At 40.3% G+C, this 12,432-nt stretch overlaps 1 protein-coding gene across 2 annotated transcripts in view; it reads left to right on the top strand.

The window, feature by feature from the left end:
* LOC126246235 (mitogen-activated protein kinase kinase kinase 4) overlaps positions 1 to 12,432 on the top strand; it is a 217,245-nt gene that overhangs the window by 102,661 nt on the left and 102,152 nt on the right. For both annotated transcript variants that reach the window (XM_049948380.1, XM_049948379.1), the window contains exon 12: positions 3,247 to 3,392. In XM_049948380.1, coding sequence (XP_049804337.1) covers positions 3,247 to 3,392 — 146 coding nt within the window. The remainder of the gene's footprint in view (positions 1 to 3,246; positions 3,393 to 12,432) is intronic.

Raw genomic sequence — 12,432 nt, 5'->3', positions numbered from 1 at the left:
CTGGCAAGCCCGAGTGTGGATTTTAGGTTGTTTCACTCTTGTTTGGACAAATGTTGGGCTGGTCCTAAATCCCCACTTCAGAAAATACAGTACACAAACAGTTAATGTACATTAATACATAGAACAAAGCTTATACAGTATGATTCAGAGACGGGTGATGCAAAAGCCTTCCCTTCTTTAAGTCCTTTGAGGACTTTTATGGCAGGAAGAGCATCTGGCCATTAAGTTAAATAAAATAAATTTGCCGAATAATGAAAACGAATATCCCTTACCACTGAATAGACATTAGGAGAGAGAAATATAGTAATGGCAATATTAATGTTGCTCGCTTTTCTGTGCCGTTCCATTTTGGTGTAGAGTAACTCCAATTAGTAGTTTCTGTAAGTCTAACCGTTCATTAATACACAGGATTTGACTGTTAAATGGCGTGAGACAATTCGTCATGAACATGTAATTGAGTGTTCTGAACAACAGATTTCTCCTATTGTTAAATCTGAACAGGCATCTCTGTGATTAAAACTGTGCCATGGCTAATGTCTTTATCATGGCATAACATAGCTTCCAGAATGGTGTGTGTATATATATATATATATATATATATATATATATATATAAAAACAAAGATGATGTGACTTACCAAATGAAAGTGCTGGCAGGTCGACAGACACACAAACGAACACAAACATACACACAAAATTCAAGCTTTCGCAACAAACTGTTGCCTCATCAGGAAAGAGGGAAGGAGAGGGAAAGCCGAAAGGATGTGGGTTTTAAGGGAGAGGGTAAGGAGTCATTCCAATCCCGGGAGCGGAAAGACTTACCTTAGGGGGAAAAAAGGACGGATATACACTCGCACACACACACATATCCATCCACACATATACAGACACAAGCAGACATTTCACAAGCAGACATATATATATATTGAAAATATATATATTGGTTCCATCAGATTCACCTGGTCCTACTCTAAATCCCATGCCACTTTCCTTGACGTTGACCTCCACCTGTCCAATGGCCAGCTTCACACGTCCGTCCACATCAAACCCATCAACAAGCAACAGTACCTCCATTATGACAGCTGCCACCCATTCCACATCAAACGGTCCCTTCCCTACAGCCTAGGTCTTCGTGGCAAACGAATCTGCTCCAGTCCGGAATCCTTGAACCATTACACCAACAACCTGAAAACAGCTTTCGCATCCCGTAACTACCCTCCCGACCTGGTACAGAAGCAAATAACCAGAGCCACTTCCTCATCTCCTCAAACCCGGAACCTTCCACAGAAGAACCCCAAAAGTGCCCCACTTGTGACAGGATACTTTCCGGGACTGGATCAGATTCTGAATGTGGCTCTCCAGCAGGGATACGACTTCCTCAAATCCTGCCCTGAAATGAGATCCATCCTTCATGAAATCCTCCCCACTCCACCTAGAGTGTCTTTCCGCTGTCCACCTAACTTTCGTAACCTCTTAGTTCATCCCTATGAAATCCCCAAACCACCTTCCCTACCCTCTGGCTCCTACCCTTGTAACCGCCCCCGGTGTAAAACCTGTCCCATGCACCCTCCCACCACCACCTGCTCCAGTCCTGTAACCCGGAAGCTGTACACGATCAAAGGCAGAGCCACGTGTGAAAGCACCCACTTGATTTACCAACTGACCTGCCTACACTGTGAAGCCTTCTATGTGGGAATGACCAGCAACAAACTGTCCATTCGCATTAATGGACACAGGCAGACAGTGTTTGTTGGTAATGAGGATCACCCTGTGGCTAAACATGCCTTGGTGCACGGCCAGCACATCTTGGCACAGTGTTACACCGTCCGGGTTATCTGGATACTTCCCACTAACACCAACCTGTCAGAACTCCGGAGGAGGGAACTTGCTCTTCAGCATATCCTCTCTTCTCGCTATCCGTCAGGCCTCAATCTCCGCTAATTTCTAATTTCTATTTGCCGCCGCTCGTACCTCACCTGTCTTTCAGCATCACCTTTGCCTCTGTACTTCCGCCTCGACTGACATCTCTGCCCAAACTCTTTGCCTTTACAAATGTCTGCTTGTGTCTGTGTATATGTGGATGGATATGTGTGTGTGTGCGAGTGTATACCCGTCCTTTTTTCCCCCTAAGGTAAGTCTTTCCGCTCCCGGGATTGGAATGACTCCTTACCCTCTCCCTTAAAACCCACTTCCTTTCATCTTTCCCTCTCCTTCCCTCTTTCCTGACGAAGCAACCGTTTGTTGCGAAAGCTAGAATTTTGTGTGTATGTTTGTGTTTGTTTGTGTGTCTATCGACCTGCCAGCGCTTTTGTTTGGTAAGTCTCATCATCTTTCTTTATATATATAATCTGTCTGCAATAGCATTTGTTAGCTGAAGTGAACACAGCAAATTACAACTTTCACAACCCGGACACTGCTATGTAGCCTCTGACCTGCCCAAGTACATCCTATGACTAGATGCTTCCAGTCCACTGAAACACTTGGTGGAAAAGCTAGTATCCCAGTTTGATGTCTCATAAGGAAATTAGATCTGTAGTCTGATAAAAAATTGTGATACATTTATTGCAAGGACATCATGACAGTTATGTATGTTTGTTGATGTGTCATGTTCATCCTTTTTGCAATACGGTAACTGCCTTTATTCTTTTACCTAACGTTGTACATAGTATCAAAAGGAAAATTCACTCTAGAAAACTATAAAATTATGAGACTGTATTGCTGGCAACTGCTTACCTTCAAGAGGAAAAATATCAGTACTACCAATAGGCACGTACAAAAATACATGACAATATCCTAGCTTTCGGAACTAATTGTTCATACATTGGGATAAGATGGGGACGGTTAAAAAAGAATGGCAGGTTATACAGACTCCAGGATGAGGGATCTGGTAAGGAAAGGCAAAGATCACTGCCCTTCCTACTAGTTCTGAAAGCTAGGATAGTATTGTGGTGTTGTGCATTTTTATACCTATGTTCCTACTGACAATACTGAGGTTTCACTTCCTGGAGGTAAGTACTGGTCAGCAATTCTGTCTCGTAATCTTGTCAGTTGTGTGTAGTACACTATACATAAATGGAATGGCACATTAAAGCCATGTAACCACACAATACCTCGACAATTCCATGAAATATTCCTCTGAACAGAGAAAAATTATTTTATCATTATTGTTCACCTGACTTTCTGAAAAGCATAAATCTCAAACACGATGTTACAGTGGTATTAATGTTCCTGTTTCGTTATTTTGTAGCTGTATTTGGAATATCTGCAAAAATGGGTGCCTATGGTCCAGCATGAGCAGTTCCAAAAGAATCTTCTTGAAGAAGAGTGGCTTTTTATTAAAAAAATGTGTCCTTATATTCCATGTGGAGAGGGTGCAGCAAGTACTAGCTTCTGGTGAGATGCATAATTCTATTAACTTGGTGTTCTAATATTGTTAAGAAGCTGAGTAGTTGTAAAAAGAAAAAAGTTAATACAAAATACTGGGTTGGTGAGTTGGAAAAGGGGTGTGGCGGGGCTGGGTTTGTCTGTGCAGGCTGCAAGTTAAAATTCACCTACCTCAGATCGGCGTCTGCTCGATGTCCCTTCACTTGGCAACTTAGATACTTACAAGATGATGTAAAAGCAGCATTGATAAAAAACACTATCTAATATCTACAATTACTGAGGCCGCACAACTCTAGTAATGAAAGAAAGATCTGTAGATAAACAGTCATTCAATTTTATTGAGCAGTAAGAAAATGGTTAGCATCTGGAAAATGATTTCCAAAATTTCCACACAAAAATTTTTATTTTGTCCTTATAGCCAAAGAAATGGTACTATTCAGTTCACAATTCATACACACATTTCATACGCATAGCAGCCAGAAATCTGTCCAGACCTTATCCGAACTAAACAATGTTTTCACAGTCATTAATTTCACCACTAATTTGAGTTATTACATTCGGTCCTTCTTGTGGATTTCTAAAAAAGAAATTTCTCGCCAAAATTGCTCAGTGGTTGAATACTGAAACATGCCACGCGGATACTATGAAGGCCAAATTTTCACACGCGAATATCTTTCCAACAAAACAATTCCAAAACTTCCAAACTCCACAAAAGTGTCTGCAAATGCAACTGCTATTACGGCCACACAATCTGGATGCAAGAAGCCAAATATTTCTTCATTTTACACGCTATTTTGACTCTCACTAGTAACATGACCGTCCGCATTCAGAGCTAACGAGTGACTCCCTTCTTTCAGCCTCACTCCCAGTATAACTATCAGGTAATGAGCGGGAACTGTCCCAATTCTGATCGGTTGTTCATACTCGCTACCAATCAGAATGCTCGCTTATGATCATACTCGTGCCAAAACTGGCCTGCACCAATCCTTATACACAGACGCATTTACGTCATTCTGACGTACAAATATTAAAGTAATGTTTAATAAATGAAAACGAAAAGGCAATAATTCTGGAAATATTCTGTAGTTACTGATTTTACCCCAGCTGATTTTCTGGCTGCTGTGTTACAATGTTACAATAGCAATCACACCTAGACATACGTCATCAGCAAAGTGGGTAAATTCCCTAGGATCATTTTCCCATGACAGGCTTATGTCACTCTTTTAGGTTACTTAAGACGGTATATCATGCAAATTTAAATCTGATGAATGTCCCATGTACATACTCTCATTTACTCACATTTATTCCAACAACAATATTAGACATAAATAATAATTTTGTCTGATTTTTATATTACGAAAATGAAAAATAATTAAAGTTATAATATGAAAATCCCAATTAATTAATTCTGCACATTGAGAGTTCTGTTTATGTTTCCCAACTACACCAATAACTGAATTTAGTTCCCTAAGTGCCGGTTTTTTACTTTTTTAGCAATTTTTTTTCTCCGAAACTATGATAGTTACAATGTTGAAATTTTTATACTATCTTCTCCTGAATGACAAAAGGTAGTGTACCGATTTTGAAAATAATTGAATAATATTTAATATCATTTATTTAGGTTCATAGGTGGCATGAATATACAGTCGCTCGAAGTGACACAGTAGCCGTTCTCACACTGCAGTAGCAGCAGGTGTATATGACTCATAGGTAGGACACAACTTGCGGTCTCGTTCACAGCCTCCGGCTGCAATACTGTGGGCTGTACTGCAATTTATCTTATTGAAATAATTGTTATCGTGCATTAACCCGCGATGTCACAGGGGTCATGTCCACTTGTTTCTTCTTTTTTAAAATTATGAGTGACAAATCATCTATTTATCTGCATGCATCATTTGGTATAGCAAGGACTCATATCCCACAAGCAGACGTGCTCATTATATGTGCACTGAGTTAGTGGGGCCATATTTAGTAAACAAGCGTGTGGTAGACCTGTTCCAATAAAAAAGGAGAAACTAGACACTGTAATGAAAATTCTACTGTGAATACTTGCCAAGAAGGAATCATTTCACAATAGTATCTGCCAGTACCCAGTGAAGGATGGAGAAGATAAAGAGGAAGTATATGCACCAGTGTTGCTGTGCTGTATTTTGTTTGTGGTTGTATTTATTAGGTACGTTATGAATAAACCTGATACATTAGGAATAAACTTTTATGATCACAACATAGTCTTTCATTGTTATAATGAAGATAAATAATATAAACTTGCAGAACATAATGCTTCACAACGAACTGAATGCTAGTTGCCTAATCAGCATCATCAGGGTTGGAAAAGGGTCACCTCCAGTACACTCCAACAGGGTTACTGACCACAATTGATGGCTAATGTATGTTATGATTGTGTATATTGTTTCAGCCTGGGGCCAACTGCTACACAGCAACTCCACACACCTTGCTTGAATCCATTGTGTAGTAAAGCAGATTTTTGTGTATCCTGAAAAATTTAGTTTGTGAGATGCAACCCCTTTTCCAACTCACCAATTCAGTTATATTTACTACAGTGCCATTAAGGTTAATGGTGGACATAAACTGTATGGAGTGGTTTAAATAACTTCAGTATTAAACAGTTGCACTCATGTATGTACATATTTATTTATACGGGAGGGGCATTGTTTCAAACAACATATTTCACAGTACAAAAAAATAATTTTAATTTGCAATAGCTAACATCTGAAAGTATTTGTATGGAGCGTAGCCATGTATGGAAGTGAAACATGGACGATAAATAGTTTGGACAGGAAGAGAATAGAAGCTTTTGAAATGTAGTGCTACAGAAGAATGCTGAAGATTAGATGGGTGGATCACATAACTAATGAGGAGGTATTGAATAGAATTGGGGAGAAGAGGAGTTTGTGGCACAACTTGACGAGAAGAAGGGACCGATTGGTAGGACATGTTCTGAGGCATCAAGGGATCACAAATTTAGCATTGGAAGGCAGCGTGGAGGGTAAAAATCGTAGAGGGAGACCAAGAGATGAATACACTAAGCAGATTCAGAAGGATGTAGGTTGCAGTAGGTACTGGGAGATGAAGAAACTTGCATAGGATAGGGTAGCATGGAGAGCTGCATCAAACCAGTCTCAGGACTGAAGACCACAACAACAACAACAGTAGCTAATAGTCACTGATTGGTTCAGTCATCTGTCAGTCATAGCCAATATCATTGCTTAGTTGATAAATGAAGTAGGGCTCAGTCATAAATATTAACAGGTGTTCAGATGGTAAAGTTTCAGTGTTGTTTGCATGATGAAACCTAGGGAAGCTAATTATTTCTATTGCTGAAGTTCATAGTACCATGTCTTTACCCTTATGTACTTCCACTTGAATTACATTCATGCTATGCTGTGCTATGTAATACATTTATTGCGTCACTATGACTCTCATCTACAGATAAAAACAGCCTCATAGTTTTAATGATTCTCTCTCTCTCTCTCTCTCTCTCTCTCTCTCTCTCTCTCTCTCTCTCTCACACACACACACATATATATATATATATATATATATATATATATATATATATATATATATATATATAAGGATGAGGTGACTTACCGAACGAAAGAGCTGGCAGGTCGATAGACACACAAACATACACACAAAATTCTAGCTTTCGCAACCAACAGTTGCCTCGTCAGGAAAGAGGGAAGGAGAGGGAAAGATGAAAGGTAGTGGGTTTTAAGGGAGAGGGTAAGGAGTCATTCCAATCCCGGGAGCGGAAAGACTTACCTTAGGGGGAAAAAAGGACAGGTATACACTCGCGCGCACACACACACATATCCATCCACACATACAGACACAAGCAGACATGTTTAATCCCATGTTTGGTCTTTAAACATGTCTGCTTGTGTCTGTATGTGTGGATGGATATGTGTGTGTGTGCGAGTGTATACCTGTCCTTTTTTCCCCCCAAGGTAAGTCTTTCCGCTCCCGGGATTGGAATGACTCCTTACCCTCTCCCTTAAAACCCACATCCTTTCATCTTTCCCTCTCCTTCCCTCTTTCCTGACGAGGCAACTGTTGGTTGCGAAAGCTAGAATTTTGTGTGTATGTTTGTGTGTCTATCGACCTGCCAGCGCTTTTGTTCGGTAAGTCACCTCATCCTTGTTTTTATATATAATTTTTCCCACGTGGAATGTTTCCCTCTATTATATATATATATATATATATATATATATATATATATATATATATATAGAGGGAAACATTCCACATAGGAAAAATATATCTAAAAACAAAGATGATGTGACTTACCAAATGAAAGTGCTGGCAGGTCGACAGACACACAAACAAACACAAACATACACACAAAATTCTAGCTTTCACAACCAACGATTGCTTCGTCAGGAAAGAAGGAAGGAGAAGGAAAGATGAAAGGATGTGGGTTTTAAGGGAGAGGGTAAGGAGTCATTCCAATCCCGGGAGCGGAAAGACTTACCTTGGGGGGAAAAAAGGACAGGTATACACTCGCACACACACATATCCATTTGCACATACACAGACACAAGCAGACATTTGTAAAGGCAAAGAGTATAAATGTAGAGTAGAGTAGAGTAGAGCAGGGTCCTCTTCTATTATACCCATTATGTGTAGGTGTTTTTTGAAGTTCCCATGGCTGGTCATCAGCCCAGGCATGAGTTTGATCTCTTTCCTGTTCAATCCCAGGATTACAGAGCTTCTTTTAAAACATGGCTTGTGCATCATTAACTTACCATGTTTTTGTTTATGGTCCTTGGTCCAATATCCTATGTGCTGTTTCCTAAGCCAGTTCTGTAGTTCTAATTTGATCATAGCCTTGGTGATTGTCAAGACGGTTCTGGTCCAGTAAATGGAGTTGTTGCCCCCATCCTAGCCAATCGATTGGCTTGTTCATTGCCACAGATCCCTGAGTGGCCAGGGATCCACACTACGTACACCCTATTGCTTCCCCCTTGCGCCACAAGAGCCCTATGGCAATCTGCAACAATCTTAGATCTTGTTGCAGGAGCTGCCAATGATTTCAGGGCTGCCTGGCTGTCTGAATAGATGTAGATGCTACGGTCATTGTAGCACCTACTCATATTCTCCTCCACACATGCCCTGATTGCAGTAATTTCGGCTTGGAATACAGAGGCCAGTTTCCCTAGAGAGATGCTGCTCTCCAGTCTTGGCTGAACCCCGTACAACCCTGCCCCAACGCCTTGATCTGTTTTCGGCCCATCTGTGAACCAAACGATGTCCCCCGTACGATGCCGAACTGTTCTCTCCCACTGCTCCCTACTTCCAATTATTATGTTGTAAGGCTTGTTGAAGCAGTTCGGAGTTGTTATAGAGTTGGTGGGCATTTCCCCAGCCATACCCATAGTTACCTTACTCACTATATATGTGTGTGATTCTGGAGATCCGAATGAGACCCAGTTTTGGCCAGTTTTAAGTCTGTATGCCCCAGCTGCTGCCTGGATCTGAATACATGTGACTCCTTTTTGTGGAGCTATGTTAAAGACAAGTTGTATAGCAATAACCCCAAAACCTTTGCTGAGCTGAAAGCAGCCATTCAGGAGGTCATCGACAGCATCAGCGGGTCTTGCAGAATTTCGCTATTCATCTGCGCCACATTATCGCCAATGATGGCAGGTATATCAAACATGTCATAATATAAATCTGAATATCTGTGGTTCTGGAGATGGGCATCCTTGCAACTGACCTGCGTTCGTTATTACGCTGCAAGGTGTTTGGCTTTGGGAGACGGAATGGCAAAATATCGGCATGCACAACAAACTAAGAGCCATTAAGGGGACCACAAATGTGTGGAAGTCCTCGATGACGGCCTCTCGCAGGGACTCCGTGGTTCCGTGCTGGCTCCGCATTGGCCATGCCTGGGCGACCCACGGCTACCTCCTGCTCTGTGAAGACTCACCTCAGTGTCAGTGTGGCACCCAGTTGACAGTGACCCATATTCTTCTGCTCTGTCCTTTGGCTGCCCTGCGACTTCATCTTCAGTTGCCGGACTCATTATCATTGATTTTAGCAGACAACACCTCATCAGCTGATTTGGTTTCACATTTCATCCGTGAGGGTGGGTTTTATTATTCGATCTGAGTTTTAGCGCATGTCCTTTGTCCCTCTCTGTCCTCCACCCTAGTGCTTTTATGGTGGAGGTTTTAATGTAATGCAGGGTGGTTGGCTTTTCCTTTTTATTTTTGAGGTCGGCCAGCCACTGTAATCTGCTTCCTTGTTTTATTCTCTTCTATCTGTTTCTTGCATCTCTCTGTTGTTTTCTTGTCCTCTTTTGTTTCTTTTAGTGTTCGTTGCCTTTCCTTAGTTCTTGCAGTTTTTCTTTATTTCTGTTTTGTGTTGTATACCTCGTCTGTTTTATTTTCACACTTGTGGCATTGTTTTATTAGGAACGAGGGACTGATGACCTCGTAGTTTGGTCCCTTTCCCCCTCTTCTAAACCAACCAACCAACCGACCAGCCACATAGAAAAATTTTGAGCCCAGAAGACCAGACATTTACGTCATTATTTAAAATTATATTGTCACATTTGTGTCATGTGTCTTGAAATGTAACATCCACAAAAAGACCAATATTATAGATTTTCTTGTCGCTTATCAATCTTTGAGACCAGTATTATATGCGAAAGCTTGGCTTTTCTTCAAGCTACACTATGTCTATTAATTTAAACCATTAACTTTTCCAATTTGTGAGTTCACACTGCAGTGACATTGATACTGGCTGACTACATGACATGTCCTATGCTCTGAATATCTGCTATCATTGGGTGGTGAAGTCATTTTACACGAGCCATGATTGGCTTACAAAAGCTGAACGCAATCTTGATTTCAGTGCTTCAGAAACCAGTGTGTTGTTTGGTGGAATTTAAATTTATACTTTTGTAATGTGAAAATATGCAGCTTACTGTAATAAACAAAACAAAAAAAAATTATGCAGCGTATATGTCGCTGCACATCAAAGATCTTTCCATTTTTGTTTTTCATTTACCATTGAAAAAGCTTATTTTCACTGGTAAAAAGTGTATTTTTAACTAGGAAAAATCCGGGAATATTTTTTCCTTGTCTGTATATACACCTTGGTAACAATGCTTTGGAAGACTTGAGATCAAATAAGGCAGAAGGCATAGCTAACAGTCCTTTGGAATTTCTAAAACCATTGGGGGAAGTGACAACCAGACAACTATTCAGCTTGGTTTTTTAGAAGCTAAACCCTCAGACTTACTTAAAGTGTCATCCACACATTTTTGAAGACAGAAAGTGCAGATACGTGTGAAAACTATTGTTCAGTGTGCTTAACAGTTCATGCAGCCAAGTTGCTGACGAGAATCATATACAGAAAAATGGGGAAGAAAATTAAGGCCCTGTTAGATGATGAGCAGTTCGGCTTTTGGAAAGGTAACAACACTAGTGAGAGAATTCTGATGCTGTGATTGATAATGAGAGCAAGGCTTAAGAACAGTGAAGACACTTTCATAGGATTTGTCAACCTCATTCAACCATGTACAGTTGTGTAAGATGTTCGATCAGGAAAATAGATGTACGTTATAGGTAAAGATGGGTAATATACAGTAGGTACAGAAACCAAGAGGGAACCATAAGAATGGAGGACCAAGAAAGAAGTGTTTGGATGAAAAAGGGTCTAAAACAGGGAAACAGTCTTTTGCCACTACAGTTCAACCTGAACATTGAAAAAGCAATGATGGACTGAAGAGAAAGATTCAGGAGTCATATTAAAATTCGGAGTGAAAGGATATCAATGATAAGATTTGCTGATGACAAGTGAAGAATTGCAGGACCTGTTAAATGGAATGAACCATCTAATGAGTAAAAAATATAGTGTGTGGGTAAACCAAAAAGAGGCGAAAGTAATGAGGGTTAGCAGAAATGGCACGAGTGCAAAACCTAATATCAAAATTGGTGAGCGAGAAGTAGATGAAGTGAAGGGATTCTGCTATCTTGGAAGCAAAATAAAACACGACAGACGAAACAAGGACATGAAAAGCTGATTGGCACATGTGAAGAGAGCGTTCCTGGCAAAAAATCTCTACAAGTATTTTATATCAGCCTTCATTTGGAAGGAATTTTTAAAATGTACATTTGGAACCCAGAACTGTATGGAAGTGAGTCATGGATGGTAGGAAAACTGGAAAAGAAGAGAATCAGAGAGTTTGAGATGGGGTGCTATAGAAGTATGTCAAAATTAAGTGGACTTTTAAGGTAACAAATGACAAGGTTCTCTGCGGAATTGGAGACAAAAGGAAGATGTGGAGAATAACAAGAAGAAGATGGGACAGGATGGCAGTACATGTGTTAAGACATCAGGGAATGACTTCAATCGTGATAGCAGAAACCACAGAGTAGGCTGTTCCATTACTGCACCATTAGGCAAATGCACTGACAGGTACCGCTCTGCTTACTCATGTGCAGCACAGCTACTATAGGCTTCCCTGTAGACAGCACTATTACACACCTGTGCATGCATGAATCACTTGGCCAATCGTGTCTGGCAGGCCTCATCGAATCAGTCAGAATACTGATGATACATTAAAAATCTTATGATCTCCTTTTCACCACTGTTATGTAAAAATAACTCCAATTTTTGCTAATACATTATATATTTCAACTGTATCCTTGAGAAAGTGATGCAAGAAAGATCTAAAATAGAAATCAATCCTCAGAATTAACGAGGAGTCAAGTCACTTCAGGGTGAGGCAAGTTGTCTGTAGATTGCCTAGTCTTAACATGTGATATTCAGCCCATAATCAGATAGAACGCCTTAAAGGAACTGCAGTAAAAGTTGGTCTCCAAATAACTTTTGAAAGGATAGAATATGTGACCTCCAGAAAGAAAAGGAAATTTATGGAAATGAAATATGGCAAAATTAAACATATTTCACAACTTAAACATATCAGGAAAATGGAATAAAAAAGCAAACAACATTAAGTGCCAAAAGTGGAAACTGCAAGCCGTTTTGCACAAAATACTTGCAACAAGAAGTG

This window comes from Schistocerca nitens, chromosome 1 (genome assembly GCF_023898315.1).
Source record: "Schistocerca nitens isolate TAMUIC-IGC-003100 chromosome 1, iqSchNite1.1, whole genome shotgun sequence".
NCBI classification, from domain to species: Eukaryota; Metazoa; Arthropoda; class Insecta; order Orthoptera; family Acrididae; genus Schistocerca; species Schistocerca nitens.
This window is presented reverse-complemented; position numbering and strand designations above follow the sequence as displayed.